The 25,432-nt window shown below is 39.6% G+C and overlaps 1 protein-coding gene across 1 annotated transcript in view; it reads right to left on the bottom strand.

Annotated features, from left to right (window-relative positions):
- Positions 1 to 3,462: 3,462 nt before the first annotated feature.
- SCML4 (Scm polycomb group protein like 4) overlaps positions 3,463 to 25,432 on the bottom strand; it is a 116,409-nt gene continuing 94,439 nt past the window's right edge. The window contains exons 6-8 of the mRNA XM_089528521.1: positions 22,486 to 22,752; positions 12,250 to 12,395; positions 3,463 to 3,752 (exon numbers count right to left, since the gene is read on the bottom strand). Coding sequence (XP_089384647.1) covers positions 3,627 to 3,752; positions 12,250 to 12,395; positions 22,486 to 22,752 — 539 coding nt within the window. The 3' untranslated portion in view covers positions 3,463 to 3,626. The remainder of the gene's footprint in view (positions 3,753 to 12,249; positions 12,396 to 22,485; positions 22,753 to 25,432) is intronic.

Genomic DNA, 25,432 nt, shown 5'->3' with positions numbered 1-25,432 from the left:
ATTACAGCTTTTTTCTGCACAGAAAAAATTCTGCACATGAATTATTATTTTGCATTGAAATATTATTTTCCATTCAGAAAATGTTGTTTTCTGCAGAAAACAACATTTTGTGCAGAGTAAGTCCTGCACTGCAAAGATTCTCATCAGTCCAGGATTCTTCTTGTCAGGGTTTCTCAATGCTCAAAAACATGTTTTCAATTATTTTTGTAACATTTTCAAATATTCTTTCTCTCCCTACCAAAAATCTTGTTTCATGTGAATATGATCAACATTTGTTGTTAACTGCCCTCGAGTCAACCTCTGTGGGACATCTGAGGTACAGACTAATAAAACTTTCCATTTTTTGTGTGTGTCAGTAGTTTCATTCACACATGCATTCCAGGTTAGATTGGACAGGCACTTGCAAGCGTAACCTGGTTAACATGTGCCCACAAAAATCGCTTGAGCATTTATCGAAATGGTATATCAAAAGAAGTTCCTAGCACTTGGTAAGAGCCGGTTTCTTCCTCACAACAGCTCCTTTTCATGCAGGAGGATCACACAGTATAGGGGATTCATGCTAACAGAGTCCCAATTTGTGGATGTCTGTGCAGCAGTTATTTGTACCTGTTTCTCACTTGTATGTTTGTGGTGGAACATTCTCCAAGTATTCTGTTTTCATCTGCTTTACCAGCATCTGTTCCAGCAGCACAAGAAGGTTAAGAAGATCTATGGTGTTCTATGGGTCTATGCAGCACAGATGTGTAAAACTATTCATGATAATGATGCATAATCAGGAAAGGGCTTCAAATGTACATACATATCCATGAGAATGTTCACTCTACTACTGTACCCCAATACTCTGTAAAAATTTCAAGACATTTGGTATCAGGCTAACGTGACAAAAATAAGCGTGGGAACTTACAATTCAGAGCATGTTCTAACAATTCAGAGCATGTTATGACACAAACACCCGCTTGTTATGAAAGGCAGTTAACTGGACACAAATTTCAAAATAAGAGAAAAACTAGATAATATACATCTCCTCAAATATTCCTCTTAAACTTCTAGCTGTCATTCTCCTCCAACCACAACCTTTATTAGATGCATAAAACCAAATTATTGTTATGTGGAATGGCAAATGTTATGTACTTCCATTTTATACCATAATATGTCTATTAAGAGTTAACAAAATTTTCTGCTCATATAACTATGGCTGGAAGATAAAATCTAGTAAAAAAAACCTATTTTTCTTCTAAATGTAATGTCATTCTGAAGCTACAATATAATAATTTTGTTTTCTTTCTTCATTCTGATCATCCCCTCATCTCACTTTTAAAAAATGTATTTCAAAATAGGACCATATTAAGAAGGGGAGAGCTAGTCAGGATACTTCTTTCCAATTTTGTATGGTTTTTATCTACAGATTGTGGGAACAGATCTTATTATCTGTTGTGGTGGTATTCCCAAGAATGTTTTTGGGTGCCTGAAGAGCAGAATGCACAATCTGTGAATTAGGAAAGCTTGATTAGAGTACTAGCTGCAATTCCACAATTGATTGAAGGTGAAATATCTCTCAAGAGAAGTTGCTCTTTAGAGAGAAACAATTTCATTGCAGCTCAAGTGTGGTGTTTATTAGTGCCTTAAATGGAAAAAAACAAAGTGCTTGAGTTTGAACAAATCCCCTTTTCTCTTTGTCCATTGAAAGATTTCAAGGTTTCTAGGTACAGCAAACCATGGGTGTGTTTTGCCAGAGCCAATGTGGTATAGTAGTCTTAGCATTGGACTATGAACTCTTGGAGACTGGGGTTCAAATCTCCACTCAGCCAAGGAAACCCTATGGGTGATCTTGGGAAAGTCTGGTTCTCTCAGCCTCAGGGGAAAGCATTGACAAACCCCCTCTGAACAAACCTTGCCAAGAAAACCCTGTGATAAGTTCCCTTATGGTCACCATAAGTCAGAAACTACTTGAAAGCACACAAAACCATGGTTTTTCATATGACATAGCACAGAAAGTTTACTGGAAACACCTCTAGACCTCTTGTTTCTTATTTCATCATCCTGCTATTATTGTGCTAGCATCAAATAAATACATTCAGTATAGGCTTACTTAACCAAATAGCAGCAGCATCCAGGCCACTTAATGAGAAATGCGGCTACAAGAGGAACGTTATTAACATGAGGTTTCATTTAGACCTCCACAGATTTCATACATTGCCAACTGATGGCACTTGCCATGGCCAAGGTCTCCTCCACTCCCCTGAGCTCACCTCAAATTTCAGAGAATATGATGGTGGAGGAGTTTTGTGTTACACTATGCTTTGCAACAAAGAGAGATTATGCAGACCCCAAAGCTCCTATACCTGTCTTCAGCTCCTATACCTGTGAAATGAGAGGTCTTCCACCCTTTCTCTGCAGATACTAGAGGGCTTTGGGAAAGATTGCTGACAACCACAGAGTTACTAGCTACTAGGCTGAGCCCTTGTTCGAATAATTTGACACTAAAATGACACAACAAGATCAAACATCATGGAGTGTGCAACCTTGATAGTCTAGGTATTTAGTGGTAGCCTTTCTTTGGAATCCAGCTTGTGTGGGCAATAGCTAGACTGAGATCCTTAGCCATTTTCCTAATCTCTATATGAATGACCACGATTTTGCAGAAGCCAATGGAAAGCAATTTCACCTTTGCTTTCAACCAGAGGAATGCTGCCTGCCCATCACATTACAAAACAGCTTGTTGCCCCTGGGTATCTTAAGATTACAAGTCTAGAAAATTTCATGCCTATCATTATGTTTGCTAGCACATCATGGTGCTAATGCAGAAAGTAGGAAATAATATGAAGGTCAGCACAATTGCTGGATAACTTTCAGGGACTGGATATCATGTGAATATGCACAAATCTGTGGTGTGTCTCCTATGTAGCTGCACATTAGCATTTGTGTGAACAGCAGTCCTACTACTGTAATCCCAGAATATTTTCTGTGACCATTCCAGGCAACTTGGAGAAATAAAGTTGGGCCTCTAATGTCAGGGGAATGCTGGTAACTGTTGGCAAAACAGAATTAGATTCTGAGTTGGTTCCCAAATGCGCACACACCACCAGACTAGTTAGCAACTGACAATTTGCAGATGTAAGTCTTAATTGATTGTACCAAACAGCTCTGCACTGGAGATGATATGAAAGTCCTGCAACTGTGATAGCTCACAAAGACAATGCAGTGTGCTCACTGATTAATTAATAAACATGCAAATGTGAAACAGCGCAGAGAAAGGCTTCCTAAAGCCTTAAAAAACCACTTTCCCTAACAGTTGTGAAGTTCTTTTTGTTTTTGTTTCTGGTTTTCCACTTGTGATTACAAAAATAACAATAATAATATTAACAATAATACCAGTATGAATAATACAAAATAATTATCCTTATATATTTCTTGAAGAAATTAACACAGACCAGCAAAACAGACAACACCACCCCCCTCTGTTGGATTAAAAAAAGGTAAAGATGTACCCTTATATAAAGATCAAGTTCTCAGTACAAAAAGAAGGAGAAACAGCTTGAACATGGACAGGTTTCTGTAAGGCAACACATTACCTTCTGTCTCCTTTCTCAAATTACATTGGGTTTGTCAGATATTTTTAGAAAATGTCAGAATTTAGTTTGCTTCAGTTTATCGATGTGATAACAGAGTTTCAGCGCTGGTCCCAACTTCAGGCCCAAATATTTCATGATCATATCACTTTTCAGTAGTAGCAAAGCATTGCCGTCAATCTCCTAATCAAAAAAGAAAGAAGAAATCAAAAACATGGACTAGCATTTTGAGATATCTTGCAAGGGAAATAAGCTTTTGCTGCCATGGGATCAAAAGAACTTTCATCACCTGAAGTCAGGGAGACTAACAACAATAAATTAAAAGTGTGTAAAAAAACCCTATACAGTGCGCCTGCGCCATACGCGGGCGCGCCATATGCGGCCTTGAGCATATGCGCTCAAGCCGCGGCGCGCGCACGGGGCGGAAGGGGCGGCGCGTCCCATTCAATTGAATGGGCGCGCGCACCTGTTGCGCGCCGCTGCGCACGAGCCCCATTGTTTCCAATGGGGCTCGAGCATAGGCGGAATTCGCCTTACGCGGAGGGATCCGGAACGGATCCCCCGCGTAAGGCGAGGACGGACTGTAGTTTAGCCTAAATACCTTGGAGGTATCAGATCCTGTCTGGTCTTGGAAGCTATGAAAGGTCAGGCCTGGTTAATACTTGGATGGAGTACAGCACCTGGTACTGCCAAGCAGCACCAGGTGCTATAGGCTATAGTTCAGAGGATGGCAATTAGCAAACCATCTCTGAGTATTTCTTGCCTAAGAAAACTCTACAAAATCCTTGAGGTCACCATAAGTCAACAGGCAACTTGAAGACATATAAACAGAGACAAAGAATTAAAAGCAATTCAGCAGCAAAACACTAAAACAGCAGACCAAAATTATAAAAAATACACAGCCATTAAAAATTATTTAACTGGACAGCATCTAGCAAGTTTAAACACTCAAGGCTATAACCATTTGGTAAAAGTCCATTAAAGAAGGGGACAAGATAAACTGCCCTTCTAGAGCTTGGATAGGACTCTCTCTATATCTATATCTAGCTACGCACACATACACACTCATCCTGATCCCAACTAAATATAGTTCTGGCTATGATGAGACAAATTGGAGAGCCTCTGCATTTTACAGGGAGCTGCATGTGTTTGAAAGAAACATGTTCCATCAAATACATACATGTATATTTTTCACCTTTTTGGTGGCACATGCATATTTTGTATTTCTGTATAACTAGAAACCCCAGAGGAAGCTGTACTGTTATGTATGGCTGTGTGGAAGCCTCTAATATATTATTGTAGGATGTGAAAGAAAGATTTAGTGAGTGCAAAGTAGCATGACAGTCACTGACCCACCACAGACTCCACTATTAAAGTGGAGTCCAATTATAGATCTTATCTGTATTAATAATTTCAACAATAGTTTATAACTGCTGCTGAAGCTTATGACCTATATGAGCTTCTCACACTTGGCTGAAAGACAGCAGAAGTATACAGGAGCTGGATATATTTCATGTTGCTTTCTTAAGATCTAATCCTGAGCACACTGACTGCCAAACTTAATATTTCAAGCTTAAGTGTTAAGCACTGTGAAAAGGTCCACCAACCAACACAAACAGGCACTAAATCAGAAAGCTGGCTTCACTGTGACTACTTAAAGTTCAACATACTGCTTAAAGTGTAACATTGCTGGTAATGGAATAGCAATGAAAGGATGGCTCTGCCAACCCAATTTCTTTGTTCTATTCTGCTGCTCCAAGGAGCTAAAGAATGACTTTGCCCAGCAGTGAAGTCACGGTGTTCAAGAAACACTGTAAAGGGCAGTAAGCTAATTGGAAGAAAGCTAGAATAATCAATACAAAGATGGTTCGGCTCCATGAAACAATATATGCTTTCAGTTATAATATCCATCATTGGAAGAGGCAGGATATAATTCTGAAAGAATAGGTTTAATTGGCCTCAACTCAAAAGCTTTACTCTTCCTTCGATATTCATTTTCCTGTTACAAATCAAAATTAAAGGGCCAGCTCATTGCATCATCAGGGTGTCAGGTTGGCTTTGCTGTGTTTTAGTTTTCCTTGATCTTTATCTGCATTACTCACTGCTACCTTTCTAAATTTTTCTCCTGCTCTTTTCTAGGTCAGACTTTCCAGAAACTCTGGTCCTGTTTACATGGGCCTTTTAGTACGTCCTGACAACAAACTAGGGTTGCCCGGGAGCGTAGTTTTTAGACGCTCCCTAACCTTAGTACATTGCCAGGATGTCAAAATGGCGGTGTCCTATCTACATGGGCGCCGCCATTTTGACATGACGGACACCTAGCATCTGCCGTCCCGGCGCGCTTGTGATGCTGCCCGTCTTTTAAGGGTTCTTTTTGCTCTGTGGGGAAGCCCCGCGGTCTGGAGGCTGCAGCTTTCCCGCGGAGCAAACTAGAGCGGTGGGAGAACGCCCGCTTTGGGTGGTCTGTATCCCGCCTCTGCTATACCTCCCTCAGGAAAAGAAATCCCATCTGGGAAATTTGGACCAGGTGCAGCTTGTCTTCTTTTGTATCTACAATCACCCAAGAGGAATGAAAAACTGCTTACTCAAAAAGCATTCTCACAGACAGAAAGAGGAATGGTTTCATTAACCATGTTGTTGATCTCATCAAGGGATAGGTGATTCTGCCAAGCTTGATTTTACCCAGTTCTTTATTTTCCAGCTTTATGTTCATTTTGTCCCTCATCCACATCAGTGTGCAATTTTTAAACAAACGTCTGCATGAAAATTCAGACATATTCCATGCACACTTATAATTCATCAGGGCCTTTATTTCCTCATCGGGACCCACAAATGAAAGCACAAGATCCATAAAATACTATTTTAAAACAGATTTAAAACCAATTCAAAAATCCAATTTTAAAAACCAAAGAACATACAGAATAGTTCAATTTTGAGTATCTGCTGGAACTTCAACAAGGATGGGGAATCCTCCTTGTTGTGTGTACAGCTGTAGCTAGCAGTTTCTATGCCATCGGGATAACTGAATCTGCTCTGGGGTTAAGTCTGAATTTTGTTATCCCCACTGCACACATGATAGGTAGCTCCCAAAGGAGATTCACCATGCCACTGACATGGGAACTCCCAGCCACTACTGTCTGTGTATTCACCAACGTAACCTCTGTGTGATCTGTCTCTGAAGATGTCAGATCCCATACAGGGTCATATGGAAGGAGACCTTCTTTCGGATAGCCTATACATGAATTTTGTACACACATTTCCTAATACACCCAATCAATTTTTTCAATATAATGTGGTTTTGTACATGATTCTCCCAAATATATGCATTTTTATTATTATTCAAAGCATTTATTTATTGTTTCTTAACTCACTAGGGTTCCCGAGGCAATGCACAATTTGTGTGCCCACTTTCCTCTAATATATGGATTTTTGTACTTATATGTTTGACTGGAAATACATATTGCTAAATTCGTGTGTGTGTGTGTGTGTGTGTGTGTGTGTGAATACTGAAATGTAACTGCATTTTGGCTGATCCATGAAGTGAAAATTAGGTTAAGTTTGCATTCAAATGCAAACCAAACAAATTTATCTCCCTAGTCTGAGTGCATGTCCCTTGTTGTGTGATACAGTAAAAAGCACTGGGAAGCTAAGCTCATCATGATAATCACCCGAGTTTTCCGCTTGTTCAGTAATCCTGACATGTCATGGCCAAATTATGACTGCAAAAACAAGGATTTCAGGTGCTACATGGGAATGTCATTGGCATTCAGGGCTTCAAACTGAATTACGCACCTGCTCCTTAGAATCATTTAACTCACAGAAAGACACAGCTAAGGTTAATGGAGTAATCACTTGTCTCTCACCTCTGGGGTCTTCCTGCTAATCCAGTTTAGCTATGAAGGTTGAACAATTGCAGGGAAATGAGTAATTCAAAGGCATAATTGAGCTGAATTGTGTGATGGCCTTAATCAAGCACCAGACCTCTTGTATGTTTCCCTGTGAAGCTGACTGAATTATAAGCAGGAGGTTAGTTGGTGCTTCAGTAGGGGAAATTTAGAACCCATCTACCTTTCAATCCACACCTGCCATTCAGTGCTTGGAAATGTGGCCATGCTGACTGAGAGTTCAGATCTTAAAAAATTAACAACTTCTATGTTCTACCACCATTATCAAGGACTCCAGTATGGAATCAAAAACAAGAGTATTAGATAGTGTCTGAAAAACCTAAGAAGAAGCCTGCTAAATCACAGAATAAGTCCAGCTGTCTAGCATCCTCTTCTCCACAGCAGCCACTATGGTGCTTCAAAGAACTCATAAGAAGGCAAGTGCTGCTGTCACCCACTTCTGGGACAGCAAAGGTGACCAGCCAACTGGCAGTGGAAAAGAGCTTTCAGGCACATCCTGGACACCCTTGTGGCCAATCAGTGCCCATCTGAGTACTCACACTGGTGTAACCCCTGCTTATGCTAGTGTAAGGGATCAGGAGGATTCTGGCCTCTAGTTATTATGGAAGCAGAGATCATCCTTCCAAATCCTTCTTCAGGTTGCCCTAACTTTTTCTGAAACTTTTCCAACTCGCTGATAACATTTTTTTTAAAGATAGTAAAACCAGAAACATACAGTTACCCAAAGTTGGCCAAATTTCTATAAAGACACTACACTAATTCCTTTCCAATCATTACAAGTACTGTTTCCTTTCTGTCACTCACTGGATTGATTTTTTTCATTGATTCCATTATTTCCTTGGATGGCCATCACCAGCTCAGACTCCCTTAATTTATATGTGATGTTTGGATTTCCCCCCATCATATATCACTTTACACTAATATACACCGAAGTTCAATTGCCATTTTTTTACCCATCTATCCAGTTTGGAGCAGAGATGGGAAAGTTACTTTTAAAAGGGTTAAGAGTTTAACTGTCAATGTCCTCAAAAACTCAAGTCATAACCTATCAAGAGTTAACTAACTCATTACCAACCTGTTAACCCCTTGTCCATCTCTGGTCAGAAGAAATAGTTCTGAAGCTTTCAAACAGGACCACTGGACTTTCACTATCCTGTATACTTAATTTCATCTGCACACCTGCCTACCACACTACTTACCTCAATGCCAAATTATGTATGAAAAAGTTAACAATGCCTGACTCCTAATACAGGTCTCTTTGTTTACATTATTCCATTGCAGAGGCTATCTGTATTTCTGTCATCATTAGGCTCCCACCTGTTACTTCAAGAGCTCTGACACTTTACTTTTACTGTTACTTTAAAAGCTGTATTATTATTATTATTATTATTATTATTATTATTAGTCTTATAATAGTCTTCACATACATATTTGTCATATGGAACAGAAAATAATTATTATATTAATAAACTTAACTTTCTACTCTTCAGATGTTGGTTCTATTGTTCTTTAACTATCTAATATCTAGTGTGTGTGTGTGTGTATATACACACACTAGATATCTAAACTATAGATATAGGTATCAACTATATACTAGATATACTAATTTATAGTATGTTCTGCATATTAGATACACTATATACATGTAATAATAATAATAATAATAATAATAATAAAACTTTTATTTGTATACCGCCTTTCCTCCAGATCAAAGCGGTTCACATATCATAGCTATAATATATTACAATACAATACAATACAGCAATAATTTCATACAGATTAAAAACTTTAAAAACAATATACCAAACAGTCACACTATCAGTTTTGGCTAGGCATCCTGGTCTTATTGGGGTGTAATATCTCTATATAGAGTTGGAAGGATATGCTAACTGAAAAAGATGGGTTTTCAGTGCCTTTTTAAAGGCTTCCGATGTGAGGCTGAGTCTGATGGAGCTATTGCCATGTAGGCTCTCTGGTGAGTTGATGTCAGTCTCACTCTGGGGTGTTCGAGTAAATATTTCCCCGTTGTTCGGAGAGTGCGGGGCGGATTATGTAGGGAGAGGCATTCCTTCAAATAACTTGGGCCCAAGCCATATAGGGCTTTATAGGTAATGACCAACACTTTGTATTGCGCCCGGAAGCTAACTGGCAGCCAGTGGAGAGATTTTAGTACAGGTGTTATATGGTCGGATCTTGAAATTCCCGCGACCAATCTGGCTGCAGCATTTTGGACCAGTTGAAGCTTCCGAACCTGGAACAAAGGTAGCCCCATGTAGAGTGCATCACAGAAATCCAAGTGGGAGGTTACCAGTGCGTGTACTACTGTTTCAAGGTCCTTTCGGTCCAGACAGGGACGCAGTTGGCGTATCAGCCGAAGCTGGTCCCAAGCACTCCTAGCCATCGCATCTACTTGAGATGATAACTGCAGAGATGAGTCCAGGAGTACTCCCAAACTGCGGACTTTATCCTTTAGGGGGAGCGTGACCCCGTCAAGGATAGGATGACAAATTTCCCTGTTTGGACTTGGGGTATCTATCACGAGTACCTCTGTTTTCTCTGGATTCAGCTTGAGTTTGTTTTCCCTCATCCAGCCCATTACTGACCTCAAGCAGGCATCCAGAGGGGAGGTGCCATCCTTAGTCACTGTATCAGTCGGAGCCATGGAGAGATAGATCTGGGTGTCATCAGCGTACTGACAACACCATGCTCCATGGTTCCGGATTATCTCTCCCAGCGGCTTCATGTAAATGTTAAATAGCATGGGGGACAGAATGGCGCCTTGAAGGACGCCAGATGTAAGCTCTCTTTTCCAAGAGCAGCTGTCCCCCAACTTCACCATTTGGAATCTTCCCGAGAGTAGGATCAGAACCACTGGAGCGCAGTGCCCCCAATACCTAACTCTCTCAGGCGTTCCAGAAGGATACCATGGCTGATGGTATTGAAGGCCGCAGAGATGTCCAAGAGCACCAACAGGGTTACACTTCCCCTGTCGATGCCCAGACAGAGATAATCGACTAAGGTGACCATGGCAGTCTCCACTCTGTGTCCCGCTCTGAAGCCAGTTTGAAATGGGTCCAGATAATCAGCTTCATCCAAGACTGCTTGGAGTTGAAAGGCGACTGCCCTCTCAATCACCTTACCCAAGAATGGTAATAAGGAGACCGGTCGATAATTACACATCAACAGGGGATCAAGGGAGGGTTTCTTTAGAAGTGGTTTGACTATTGCCTGTTTTAAGGCCGATGGAAATTTACCCTCCTGAAGAGATGTGTTTACTATGAGATGTAATGCTATTTTTATAACATCTCCTCCCTGAATGGTCAGCCAAGAAGGGCAAGGGTCGAGAGGACAGGTCGTCCTTTTCACCCGACCAAGAAGCTTGCCCACGTCCTTGGTATTGACAAACTCAAAATGATCCAGAATAACCTTGTTTCCAGAGTCACTGGATGCCTCTACTATAGGTTCTGTCAAAAAGCCAGCGTCAAGATCAGCCCTTATCTGAGAGATTTTATCGGCAAAAAAGTCATTAAAAGCATCACAACAGGCTGTAGTTGGCTCTAATAAAGGGTTCAGGGTGGCCAGGTGTTGGGTTAATTCCCTGACCACCCTGAACAACTCGCTGGGTGAGACTGTGCCAATGCAATCCGTGCAGCACAGAATGAGTTCTTTGCTGCATCGATTGCCACTCCGTAGGAACGTAACATCTTCTCATGGAGTGTCTTGTCAGATATGTTCTGATGTTTCCACCAGTGGCACTCTAGTCGTTGCGCTGCCCACTTCATCTGGCGAAGATCTTTAGTGTACCAGGGTCTTTTATTTGGAGCGGGATGGTAAGGACGCTCAGGAGCGATACTGTCTATTGCACCGGTGAGGTTCGTATTCCAATTCTCAACCAGGGTTTCGGCACAATCGCCATCGTTCCCGTGTGTGTGTGTGTGTGTGTGTGTGTATAAAATAACAACTTCTAACAACTGTTGCTTTATGAGCCCAGGAGGAGAGCATTTTGCTCTACAGTTACACCTTTATAGCTATAGTTACATAACTATATAAATGACTACAGCTGCTGACTACAAAAGGCAGAAGAGAAGGGGGAGGTTAATGGAATTAATTTCACATTTGAACTAAAGTCTAAGAAACATTTTTAAAATGTACAAAAGAAGAGGTGTGCTGGACTAGACCAAAGGCCTGTCTAGTTCTGCTTTTACTTTCTGAAGAATCCAAGCAGATGCTGATGGAAAGTTCACAAGCAGCATGGGGAGGATATGCCTCACCACTTGCACATGTTCCCCAACAACTGGTATATAGATACTGCCACTAATCCTGGAGGTTATCTATAATCATCAGGATTTGTAGCCACTGAGAATCTTTACTTACTTACTCCCCCGTCCCTTAAATGGAGTGGTCTATTTTTTAGCTAGGTAAACACTGACATAGCGATGTTTGTGATGATTTTATAACATCAAGAAGACAATGCAGTGAAACCTTAAGCTCTTATTGCAGGCCTGTGCAAACTCTGTCTCAGTGAGTCAAACCAGGCCCAGCCATGTAACATGATCGAAGAGGTGCTTCACACACCATCTGTTCTCACCAACCCAGGCAAACAGCAAAGCAGAACATTATTAAGGACTTGTGGGACTGCCATCTTTTTCTGGTGGGCTTCATTTGGCTTGGGTGCATTACAAGTTCTACAGGTCTGGTTTGTCCCCCTGAAGATTAAACTTTGTTGTTCCCCTGAAGAATGGACTTATTTTGTTATGAACAACTTCCTTACATACGTGTTTTCTGAAGAGTTCCACATGAGGTCCTAAAGCATGAGGATCAGCATCTTTTACGAACCAAACCACATCATCAACAGTCCATGTCAAAGGATTCTTGCTTGCGGGCCGAGCTGCATCCTGTCTTTCTGGTGAAGGACTTGAGGCTATAGATGTGAAAAGCCAAGGGAAGGGGTGGACACACAATGCATTACATAATAATAATAATAATAATAATAATAATAGAATCATAGAATCGTAGAGTTGGTAGGGCCATCCAGTCCAAGCCCCTGCCGTGCAGGAAATCTCAATCAAAGCATAAATAAATAAATAAATAAATAAATAAATAAATAAATAAATCTTTTATTTATATCCCGGCCGCTTTTCTGTGACAAGACAATCAAAGCGGCTACAACATGTTAAAATCCACATTTACAAATTTATGTCCCAAATTCCCGCCCCCCTTAAAACAGGATTAAACAAATTACAATTAAAACATCTATTAAAAACACAATAAAATACAGCAAGGACAGAGCAGTGGGCTGATACATGATGCGGGGGGCAGTCATTCTGTGGCCGGGCACTTTTATTGGCATCAAGCCAATAGTTTATTTATATTTTCCCGCCTCTCCCAGATGGATTGAGGCGGGATTAAAGTCCACTAAAATACATACATCAATACTTAAAATACATATAAAAGCATATCAATAAAATTAATAACATTTAATCTTAAAACTAACTCTTCAGATAGTGGCAATGCAATACAGTTATACACTAGTCAGAGGGTGTTTCTTACATAAGGTCAGGAGAGTAAGCTCGCCGGAAGAGATCCGTCTTAAGTGCCTTCTTAAACATCTCCAAGGAGATAATGAGACGGATCTCTTCCAGAAGACCATTCCACAATTTCAGAACAGCTGCTGTGAAGGCTTTCTGTAAAACCAAGTATTTGTTAACCACTTAACTTAGTCCATGCTCACAGTGTCACCATTTAACAAAAGTATTCTGCATCAGTAATGTTTGTTAATGACAGACAAGTTAAAGAGAGAAACGATGTGAGTGTCAAGCTCTATCCAGTTTCCAGTCTTGCGCCTCTCCCTTGCCCCAGAAGAAACACTGCCACAGTCCTGTGTTTGAAAACCTTGCCAGGATGTGTGTGTGTGTGGAGCCTGAACAAATATCTAAAGTTGGGCAGAAAGGAGTAGAAGGCTCTAACCCAGCCTTCCCCAAGCAACTGCCTCTAGTCAGCACCGTAGCCCCAGCCAACCAATTGACACTTTGGGCTGGGGGTGATGTTGGTTCTAGTCTCAACAGACAGATGTTGGGGTAACAACAGAAAATAGAAAAATCCAAGGTAATGTGTAACACTAAGAAGGCAGTGCTGTAGCATTTCAAGGACAGAGAATTTGACTTGATACGGGAAAGAGCTCTGAGTATTTGTGCATAACTTTTTGAACTATGAACTTTGGGAGATGGTAGGGGTTACATCACCATGGAGATATGTTTCTCTGTGGCCTCTAAGCAGAGATCAGTAGCTTTTAAATAAGCCCATACCATTGATTTTCCTGTTTCCTAGCCTGTTCCTATCCATTTCCCCCTCACTTAGAATTAAGTCTCACTACATTTAATGGCTCTTACACCCAAATAAGTATGCATGCTGAACACAGGCACTTTGTTCTACTATGTTTACTATCTCAAAAAATTATTTTTTGAGAAATAAAGGAACATTTTTAGAAATAATAAATATGTGAAATAATAAATACATAAAATTGGAGTGGAGGCCAGCCATTTTGTATTTCACTGATTAGCAGGAGATGTGATCCTTAACTGGTGAGCTGTGCTTTTAAAAATATTAAGTCCCTGGTTTCCAGCTGTAGAAAAGAAAAATCTGCCAGTTGCCATTCTCTTAATGGAATAACCCCTGCTGTCAGAACTACAGGCAGCTCAGATAGTGGCTCACCTGAACACCATCTTCTCATCTGGAATTAAAAGCATGAAAATGGTCAATACATAATAATAATAATAATAATAATAATCTTTATTTGTATACCGCTTTTCCATGGACGATCCGCGATTTCCAACAAACAAGAAAGTCAAAAAGTTAGCTGGCAAGTTAGGAAAGCAAATGAGAACTTAAGGAGACTCTTTCTCTCCATGTACTGATAGGGTACATGCTACTTCACATGTTTTTTTCCTCCTACAGGGACCTATAACACTACACAGTTCTAGCACTACGATCACATTTTAACTGTCATGGCTGCATCCTATGGAATCTTGGGGCTTGTAGTTTTGTGAGGCCCTCGAGCGCTCTGGCTAGGAACTCTAAATATTCGTCTCTCACCTGTAAATCCCATACACTCCAAAATTTCACAGATGAAAACTGGGACGCATCTGGTCAAGCAATATCAGAGTGTGGTCAAGGTGGCAGAAGTTATTAATGAGGAAGAGCACACAAGCTAGGAGAGATTGCAGCAGTTTACTTTTGCCTGAGCCTATTGGGAAGGGCAAGATTCCACTCCTCCTCTCCTCTCCTCTCCGCCTGTTGGGTTAATTGAATATAAACTACTTTTTGCACTTTACAACAATTGAAGTACATGGAAGAAATAGGGAGAAAGTAGGAGGACGAGAGAGAAACTGGGCCATTTTAAAAGTTGCTGAACAGTGGGACAGCAGTGGATTAACCAGGACTGTCTCTATCGAATTGGGATAGTAGGAGGCGATGAAATCTCAGAATTCCAGGATGTTGCTACGGCCGTTAATGTGGGATCATAGCATGTGTAGTGTGAAACGGTCCAAGAAGTGTAATGGGGGGAAAACATCTGGGCATGAACTTCTGGTGCTGCTTTATTTTATGTACCTGAAAGCTGAAGCTTTTGCCTTTATGGCAAAGGCAGTATTTCAGTGTTGTGGCCCTTTGTGCACCCACTTCTCCCTACATTAATACTATGTGATGAAGAGAAAGCCCTCATTACACATGAGACAGTCCTTAACTCCCTTTGCAGTACAAGGATGCTTTCTTGTTGATGTCCAACTAATCACTGCCTTTTACAAAGCAGCATCCCCCAAGAATTCCTATTTGGCTACTAAAACTGCACCAAGATGAATGTTGTGCACGTGACTTTTTAATGGCATCAAGCCTAAGATGATTTAAGGTCACGTCAGCCCCCTTCAACATTAAATCAAGGCAATAAAGTGCATTGGGATGAAAGTGCATTTATGTTTTTTATTCTTAGTCTCAGTAGAATTATAAATCTCCACTGCTATCTCTGCACCTTGTTCCCTTCCTGAACTCTATCCCCTTTGTTTGCTCCTCTCCACGTTCAAAGTGCTATGTTATGTTAGAATAAATGATGCCTGCTTTGTGTTTACTTCTGTTTCTGGTATGGGTGTATATGTGAGAGAGTCTGCATGGAGAACAGGAGGTGAATGAGCTCAGACGAGATGGCATCATGTAAAATAAAGCTACAGTTTATGTGGTGCTGTTGAATCACGCAGGGTCAGCTCTGATGTAAAACGGAATGAGCATTTTCTATGACAAACATTCTCTACATACAGTATTCATGGTGTATAGGTTGCCATGAGCATAAGCATATGAGTAAATGTAATTGGTTTAATGAAACACCTGTATGCCCTGATATACCACCAGAAAAATGGTTGGAGTTGGAGTAGAGTACACTGACCAAAAATCTGGCTTCCTGTATTTCATGACCACATATTATGTGCCAGTGTATTATATTTGCTGCAATAACTGGTTAGAATCCTGTGCCAGTCCCAGCTAGAGTAGACCCACTGAATCACTTGTTTAATGGTGAGTCAACACATAGATAAATCCAACTGAATCAATTGCTTTTTTCTGTTCAGGACTAACAGGATTCATGCCAAATGATGTTAATCAGTTTTATTTTTGCATTTATAAAGTATCAACTGCAATGAGGTACAACATTTTGTGTGCAGACCTGGGCTGATGAATATCTTTATTGAGGTCTGATGTGAAATACAAAGGTGTCACTGCAGAATGAATAGATAACTGTACTGAGAATAAAGGAGTGGCTTTAAGTCTTCTCATTAGAAGGCTATTATTGGTACTGTGGACATAGAACCAGGCTGTTCTGCAGGATCCCTGAAGAATAAATGCCCATTTCAATGGCTAAAATGCCATCTGGAATCTCTGGCATGTAGCTATAAAATAAAAATAAAATTTTAAAGCAAGTACCACTCTGTGATTTTTAGGTATTCTAAGTACATGTGAAAATCCAGTCCACCTGTTAATAAGAAAAAAGAGCTATAAAGAGCCATCACTTGAATGTGCTCAGCTTTTTTTTTAACCATATCAGTTCTGCTATCATCCTCATTGCCTTTTTTCCTTCCATTATTGGTTACTAATATCCAGATCAAGGGCATCTTGTCAAAAGTAGGTTGCCTGCTCTCCACTGAACTTACAAACAGCAATTTCAGTACTACTTAATAAATAAATAAATAAAACTTTTATTTGTATCCCGCTTTTCTGTGACGAGACAATTAAAGTGGCTCACAACACATTAAAATCCACATTTACAAAATTATGTCCCAAATTCCGCCCCTTAAAACAGGATTAAACATGTTACAATTAAAATATCTATTAAAAACACAATTAAAAATACAATGAGGAGAGAGCGGTGGGCTGATACATGATGTGGGGGGCAGTCATTCTGTGGCTGGGCACTTTTATTCAGGAAAGACCTGCCGGAAGAGATCCGTCTTGACAGCTTTTTTAAAGCTGTCTAAGCTGGCAATTTGACAGATCTCGGCCAGCAGGCCGTTCCATAGTTTGGGGAGCAATTGCAGAGAAGGTCCTCTGGGAGGTAGCTGTTAGTCTGGTTTTTAAAGGCTGCAATAGATTCCTCCCAGAGGACCTGAGGGTGCGGGGCGGATTATGTGGGAGCAGGCGATCCCTCAAATAAGTTGGGCCCAAGCCATGTAGAGCTTTAAAGGTTATAACCAACACCTTGTACTGTGCCCGGAAACTAATAGATAAACTTCGGATAAACTCTAGTTTCTTTAGATAAACTTCTACATGCAAAGTCTTTCAGATATATGAGAATGTATAAGAGAGCACAGTTGTCAATGCAGTGAACAGTAGGAGCAAATATGGGTTTATCAAGAACAAATCCTGCCAAATAATCTTATATCTTATTTCAATTAGGTCACTAGTTTAGTAAGGTAAAGGTAGTCCCTTGACATGAATGTGTAGTCGTAAATGACTGTATGGGGTGGTGCTCGAGATGTTTCTAAGATAAGCTTTGTCTGAGGACTGCTCTGGTGGTCATGTGGCCAGCATGTCTGTCGAGCCCCAATGTTACCTTTCCACTTAACTGGTACCTATCTATCTACTTGCATTTGCATGCTTTTGAACTGCTATGTTGACAGAAGCTGGTGACAGGAGCTCACCTAGGACTAGTGTCAGGAGCTCACCTCATCAAGCAGCACTCGTGCCTCAAACTGCCAACCTTCTGATCTTCCAATCATCAGAATTGTTGTCTTAAATGGTGGGAATATTGTGGAAGTAATTTATCTGGATTTCAGCACAGTATTTTATAAGGTCCCCCATAAAGTTTTGATTAGCACACCGATTAAATATGGAATATATGGGAACATTGTCAGATGGAAACTGGATGGAAAACCATGCTCAAAGAGATGACAACAATAGTTGTGCTTCAAAGTGGAAGGAGGTTTTGAATGGAATACCTCAGGGTTCTATCCTAGGGCCATTACACTTCAATATTTTTATAAATGACTTTGATGACAGGGTGAAGGGGATCCTTATCAAGTTTGTGGATGACAGAAAACTGGGAGATGTGGATAATATGGTGGAAAATAGGAACCTAGATAAACTGTAAAATAACCAAAATTGATAAAATGAAATCCAACAGAGACAAATGCAACATTCTACATTTAGACTACAAAAAACAAATGCACAGGTATAGGATGGGAGATACATAACTCAGTAGTACTACACGTGAAAACGATTTTGGAATTATTTTTGATCATATATTGAACGTAAACAAAATGAAAAAACATTTTTAAAATGCAGAAATGTGGGTCTAAGCCAAGCATTCCCAGACAATATTAACATACAGAGATGGTTATCAGAGGTATGCTGTCAGATACATTGGACCCACCACTATAAATACAATATAATTTTAACTTTGAATGGAGCTGTTGCACCATTGGTTGATTCCCCAGTTCTTCACGCATAGTAAATGCAACTCTTTTATTAATTTTTAGTTTTATTTTTTTATATATTTTCTTACTGGAGGAACCCTACTGGTATATAAATCCTGCACTTACATACCTGAAATTATTCACACCAGGGATTAAATACATTAATAACGATCTCATCTCTCACATGTCAAAAGTATCCTGGGGCATTATGTCATCAGAATTAATCAAGATGATAAAGAATGCACAGATTACAAAGAGAGAGGAGTGTTCTGTATCAATAATTATCCTTAAAGATCATAATTTAGATAAAATCCAATTTCCTGGCTTTGGCAGGTGGCAAGAAAAAATGTAAATGAACCATGGGTTGCTTAGAAATTCAGGAAGAATTTCAGAGAGAAAGCAAACCTTTTTATCTATTCTTGAACAACGACTGTGGATGGTCATGTAGCATCTGGAAATGGTTTGGAATTTAGGTAAAACACTATAATGCTGTTACTTAACTGGACTGGCTAGCTGAGCAGATAGCTCATAACATTTCAGAATTGAACAGAATAAGTGAAACTAAAGAGGAAGACCCCCAAGTAATAGTATTTGCACTTTTTCAAAAGAATGATCTAATATTATAGGATTTTGTTGTTCTTGTTTTTGTTGTTTTACTTATAGGCAGAATGAACAGGCAAGTCTCCTATCAAGGCTGCAGTCTTACCTGGAAGAAAATCTCACTGAACTCAATGAGGCTTACTGCTCAGTAGGCATGTCTTGGTTTATTTGTTTATTGAGTTATACAAAACCAACAGTGTATATATGACTGTGCAATAGAGTATTAATAGGCTCTTTCCACCACAATTATACATATAATCTAAACTATTCTCATTTTTAAAGGTTTATTAAAATGTTTTGGAACTGCTCATCATCAGGTAAGATGCCAGGATGGTATAGGAACACAATTAAAATTATATGTAGTAGAATTAAAAAAAAAAAGGATCAAAGGAGATTCACATTGGATTAGAGAGGAATCTGAAGTGGCTGTGGTAACTGGGGAATTCAGGGAAACATTTCCTAACTCTTTAATGCATATCTAAGAGCAGTCAATTGAGCAAAGCAATCTGAGTGCCTTGTGAAAGCTCCCACAAAGGCCTTGTAGTCCAAAACAACAACAACTAAACAACCCCAGAATCTGCATGTAGGCCAAAGGTAAAGTCTGACATGTTGAGGCTGCCATTCTACCCAAAGTAAGCTTTTCCTCTTAAAATGCTGTATTGTGAGGGTTTTGAGAGAACAATTGCTGCAACTAGATGATAAAACAGCTTCAGAAGCCTAGTTTGACATAGGTTTTTGCTGCTTTCCTAAGGACAGTCAGTATAACTAAGCACTTCATGTAGAAATTAATTTTATGCAAGTCCCTCTGCTTTCCTCAAGACTAAATCTGGGATAGTTTTATTCAGATTAATTTTATTTTACTCAGTCTACTCGTAATATTTTCATGCAAATCACTTTTTGAACATTATCTTCTTCCCAGCCACTATTTCAGAAATCCAAAGTTATTGTGGCTGGAAAGAAGGTGATATTCAGAGAGTGACTTGCAGGAAAATATTTGATCATATTAAATAAAATAAAGAAACAGTTTCTAGTTCAGAGATAAGGCATCCCTAGGTCAAAATTCTCACCATCCCTCACTAAAAACTGGAAATGATTTCTTAGAAATGAATGTGTTAGCCCTGATTTGTGACCAAAAAAACCCATAAAGACACAATAAAAATAAGGCAAACAGAAATTGATTCAAAGATATAGCTGCCTTAGTTTGTAGAATTGATGTGTGCCTTATGAGAATAAACAAATAAGACTGATGTGATATGTAAACATGGCAGGAAGTTCACCTCAGCCAAATTGATTATGTGGTATAGAAGATTTTTATTCTCAAATACGTCCAACAAATTAGAAATATTAGGTGTTCTGTACACCAGTTAATAAATCTGAACAATAAACATTAATGACTTTAAAATGACCCAAAGAATGAGCTTTTTGGAGGTCACAGCAATGCCCAAATGGTGTTAATAGATGTGGAGTGGTAAATCCATTGATACATCCCAAAGCCTATAGGACACGTAGATTCCCTTTCCACCCTTTTTCCTCAGCAGAGTTGTGTGTGGGTGAAGGGTTACTCCAAAGTCAGCAATTGCAAGTAATTTGGAGGGAGGGTTGCCATGCCAACTCCAGGCTGTCATGCCTGAATCTGGGATATCCCAGAGGGTTTGGATCCAGTGAATCCAAAACTGCTGGTGATTCATTCAACCCCATTCTTAAAATGCTCCTTTTTAGGACGGTCCTTAAAATGCTTCTTTTTAGGATGGTCCACCAGCTAATGATAGCAATCCTTTGGTGGTCCACCATCCTTTGGTGGACGAGGTCTGCTAGGATAATCTCCCCACTCCATCCTCCCAATGCCATCAGCAGAATCTTTTTACTGGTAAGAGATACTTTTTCCTTAACAGCTAGCTCTGGGGCGGAGTAGGGTATGGGGTAGGACTGTAACTCTGCCTCTAAAAGGAAAAGAAATGTAGACATGACACTTAACTGATTAGAAGATGAGGATGATGCATTTTAAGATTAGTTAGTATAGATCAGGCAATATTGATCTCTTTCATGAAGACAGAGCAGGCACTTTGCCAGAATAAATGAATCCAAGGCCAGTTCGGGAATTACCCAATACATTCAAGACATTATTGAGGGCTGGGGGTTATAAACGAATGTCAAGGTGCTAGAAATTAAACCATGTAATTTTTGTTTTAAAAAATGAGATGCAACAAAACAAAACAAAACCCACAGTCATCTGAAGAGTAATTCACATATTTTTCATATTTATATATATTATATATTATTTTTATCGGGATTCTGTCACGGACCTAAGGCAGTGGTAGAAAACATATTCAAAACTGTTGTTTGTTTGTATTTAGTTCACACATTATGATTCAATTTCTTTTCCCACCCTTCAATAATAAGTTCAAGTAATTTTTTTTTTTAAAATTGTTAATTAGCAACTATTTGTGATACTGGTTTTTGAGCCTTTTAGAATTCATGCTTGAAAATTCCCTTCCCTTTAATAAGGAATAAGAACCTTTGGTGGACTTTTGAATAAACATGATCAGATTGCCTTGTTAAATGCTTACATCAAGCTGTGATGTTATCAACACAGACCATAAGTCAGTTACTAGGGCCTGTCAGTTGTTCTGTTTTACATTCCTACAGATAGACCATATAAGCCTAGTGAGCTGCATTGGGTTGTTGTGTAATCTGATTTTAAAAAGTAACATCATGGTTGGTGTTTAACAAAGAACAGACGTATAAACCTTGTTATGGGCCCACTGGAATTTTCTGCACCAGGTACTTTATGGGAGAACCACAAGAGCAAACCAAAATGCCAAATGGCAATTCCTAAGAATTCTCCTGCCATACATGTGATGATGGTAGAAGAGTTCTTTAAAATTGACATTTGGGAGATTTGCTGCAGTGGTATCAACAGCACCAAACTACACTAGTCTAGTGTTAACTAGACTGCATAGTTTCTAAGTGAATATGCAGACAGGTATATGTGTAGGATTCAAAGAGATCATAAATGGGGAATCTGTGTCCTGCCAGATGTTGCTGAACTCCAACTTCCATCAATCCCAATAAGAATTGTTAATGGTCAGGAAAAATAGAAGTGGAAGTCCAACTCTGGAGACCTGTAGTTTCCTCACTTCTGATACATACAGTGATTCCATGCAGGTCAAGATCAGGGCTTTCTTCCAGCACCCCAGTCCTATTTATATGAATTCCCTGTAAACACAAGTACTGTAAGTCCTTCCCCTAGAACCAAACCATAAGAATTATTAAATGGAACTCAGCATAATCTTAACTTCATTGTTGATATTTATCGTTTGTTGCTCTATGATGTTGTAACCCGCCTTGATCTCATGGAAAGGCGGGCTAGAAATAAACGATTTTTTATTATTATTATTATTATTATTATTATTATTATTATTAGAGGAAATGAAATATAATTGGAGAATGATTGTTTACCACTTCTGTTTCCTTCCAGATAGGTTCCATTTCGGGTTGGGCTTGATGTCTGGTGCCTCAGGCCAGCAGTTGATGGTCCTCCAGAAGCTATCTGACCAGAACGATGACCACAGGAAGAAGATGATCCCCCACCATGGCGTCCATCTCCAGAACTCTGCCGCATAGAGTACACAGATCCCATACAATTGAAGGCAGAATCAGAGGGATTTACACTATAGTGTTTTGTAGTCACTGGATCAACCAAGTAATCTTCTGGTATAACTGTTTCTGTTCAGAAGGAAAGAATTTCAGGGGTTAATAAATGAAAGCCACTGATTTTTTTTACCAAAGCTAAACTAGACTTGTTTTTTTAAAAAAAACTTGTCAGTTTTCACTTTCTTTTAAATATGAGCCAGATAGCTTAAACCCATTTACAAACTCAAGTATGAACAAAAGGGAAAGAACTGTACCATGTGAGTTTACCTTATCAATGAGGATTTATAATAGAAAATGAATTTGAATTAATTTCTGAGACAGCAGTTTTCTAATTCTAAAATCAATTAATAATAAAAAAGGTCAACTTAACTCAAAGATGTTAGTTGACTGTAGTGTTTGGTATGTGTGAAGACACGCCCAACTAAAGGTGGTGACAGGTTTGGGTGTGCAACGCCGGTACCCTGGTGAGATCAAACTCTTTACCCAAAAAGGCTCTGAAGCTGAATGTAAAGTTAAAAAAGGGGGAAATTTAATTTAAAGGACAAAATAAAGAGTTTTCTCTTCCCCAGCTCTAAACAAAAGGTACTTTACAGCTTCAGCAATCTTCTGGATGTCATCTTTCTGGGTCTGATGTTATTTTGCTCTCCTCACTCAATGGAGCTGGTGCAGGGTCTTTCAGCTCCTGAATTCCTCTATTTTCTTGCTGATGGTAACTAATTTGGCTAAATTGGTAACTAAAATGGCTAAAGTGTAAGAAATGCCTTTTCCGGCTGTCTGGGCCTGTTTGCCACCAAAAGACAGCTCTCTGCCTGCTCACAGCAAAGACTGCTCCAAAACTAAAAGCTTCCAGCTACAACAGAGCATGCTGGGAAAGGGCAAACCAAACCTGGAAATAATGCAGGGGATCCTACAGCTCCTCCCACAAACTAATACAAAGAACTTTTCCTACACTAAACATACTATGGCCTGAACCAATATGAAAGAAAATGCAGGGGGAGATTCAATCAGTCCTGGCAGGACATCACAGTATGTTTCTCTATACCTAGAGAAAGTATATTATGAAAGAAGTATGTAGACTGAGATGACTGTTGGGACACAGATTTTTTTTTTATTAATGGCATGATATGAGTCACCAGGTAGGTAGCACACTTCCTGGCCATTAAGCTCCCTGTTTTCCTTTACTGCCAAAGGAAAACAAGAGGGAAATACACATACTCTTCTTCTTCTTCTCAGTTATCACCATCCCACCTTTTTCCCAGTTCAGGACTCAAGCTGGCTTACAGCAATTAAAAACAAACATGCAATTTGCTGATTAAAAACTCATACCAGCCAATGAGAAGCACAAATAAGCAAAAAATGGATTTTGACTGGCATACACACACACACATACACACGCACACACACTTCTCTGTATGTATAACCCTATTCCACTGTCTTAAAGCATGTTACTGTTTACTTAACATGCAAAAAAGGAGAATGTAAGCCCTATCTTCTCTGTTGTCACTTTGCTGACATGAAAAGTGATGAGGCTGAAGAACAAAGCCTCCTCTCTGTGGAGACTGTATAGCTCACATGAAGAATTTTCATGAGCAGAAATCATGTTCAGAAATCATCATTTTTCACATGAGCAAAGCACAACAGGCAAAGTCAGGGCTAGCATGCTCTTCTTTTTAATGTGGTGAATAAAGAGACTTAAGAATACCCGATTATGGCTAATATATATCTATTTTCTGGGTATGTGGGCACCTTCCTTCTGTAATGTACTGTGTTCCATAGCAGAATGTACACCGACTGTTATTCAGAAAGGATACTTTGGCCTGTTACAGACTGCCAAAATAAAGCTGCTTCGGGTCTCTTTGGAGGTATGCTATTTAAATGATGCATGGGTCCTAAGAGTCCGGAGGTCGCGCCAAAGCCACACTCCATTCCTAAGCACTGGAGTGCAGCTTTGGTGCAGCTTCTGGATTCTTAGGATGCATGCATCATTTAAATAGCATACCTCCAAAGAGACCCGAAGCAGCTTTATTTTGGCAGTCTGTAACAAGCCTTTGTCAATCCTGAAGAGAATCACTTTATTTTGATGGTGTATCATGGATTTGTTTATTTATTTAAAGTATTTCTGTATTGGGCTCCTGTATTCTGTAAGGGCTCCTGAGGTGACAAAAAATAAAGACCATTGAAAACAATACAAGTATCCACCACACATGTAGGAAACACCTTCCACATAGCTTATACTTTTATTTTTAACATCTTTTTTGGGCAGCATTACACTCCTTGAGACTATCCCAGTTCAATTCCTCATTAATACTCCCTAGGGAAATCTCCGTCTTTCCTTTCCCTTCCCTCTTTGCATCTCTCATTTTTTGGCACATTTCTCACTGGCACTGTTCATATTATTTCATCCTGAAATCACCCCATGACCCTATCTCTGTACCTTTTTAAGTGCTATAATATTTTTCTTATAATGGGATGACCAGATGTGACCCATCTATTTTCAGCACCATGATCTCATGGCCACCCGGTCTTGCTCCCTGTTTTAGTTATGCTGTTGGTTTATTTGACTGTATGACCTGCTTCCTAGGCACCACATTGAGTAGATCCAATCAGTCCTTAGTTGAAAGACTACCTAAATATTTAATAACTATAATTATTTGGTACATAATGCTGGGATGGATTTCATGTCCATCCCAGCATCAGGTCTTTACTCACCCTAGGACAGACAACTCATTAAAACTGTTATCAAAAAATAATT

This window comes from Sceloporus occidentalis, unplaced genomic scaffold (genome assembly GCF_023333645.1).
Source record: "Sceloporus occidentalis isolate IW3139 unplaced genomic scaffold, rSceOcc1.0.p SCAF_6, whole genome shotgun sequence".
Taxonomy (NCBI): domain Eukaryota; kingdom Metazoa; phylum Chordata; class Lepidosauria; order Squamata; family Phrynosomatidae; genus Sceloporus; species Sceloporus occidentalis.
This window is presented reverse-complemented; position numbering and strand designations above follow the sequence as displayed.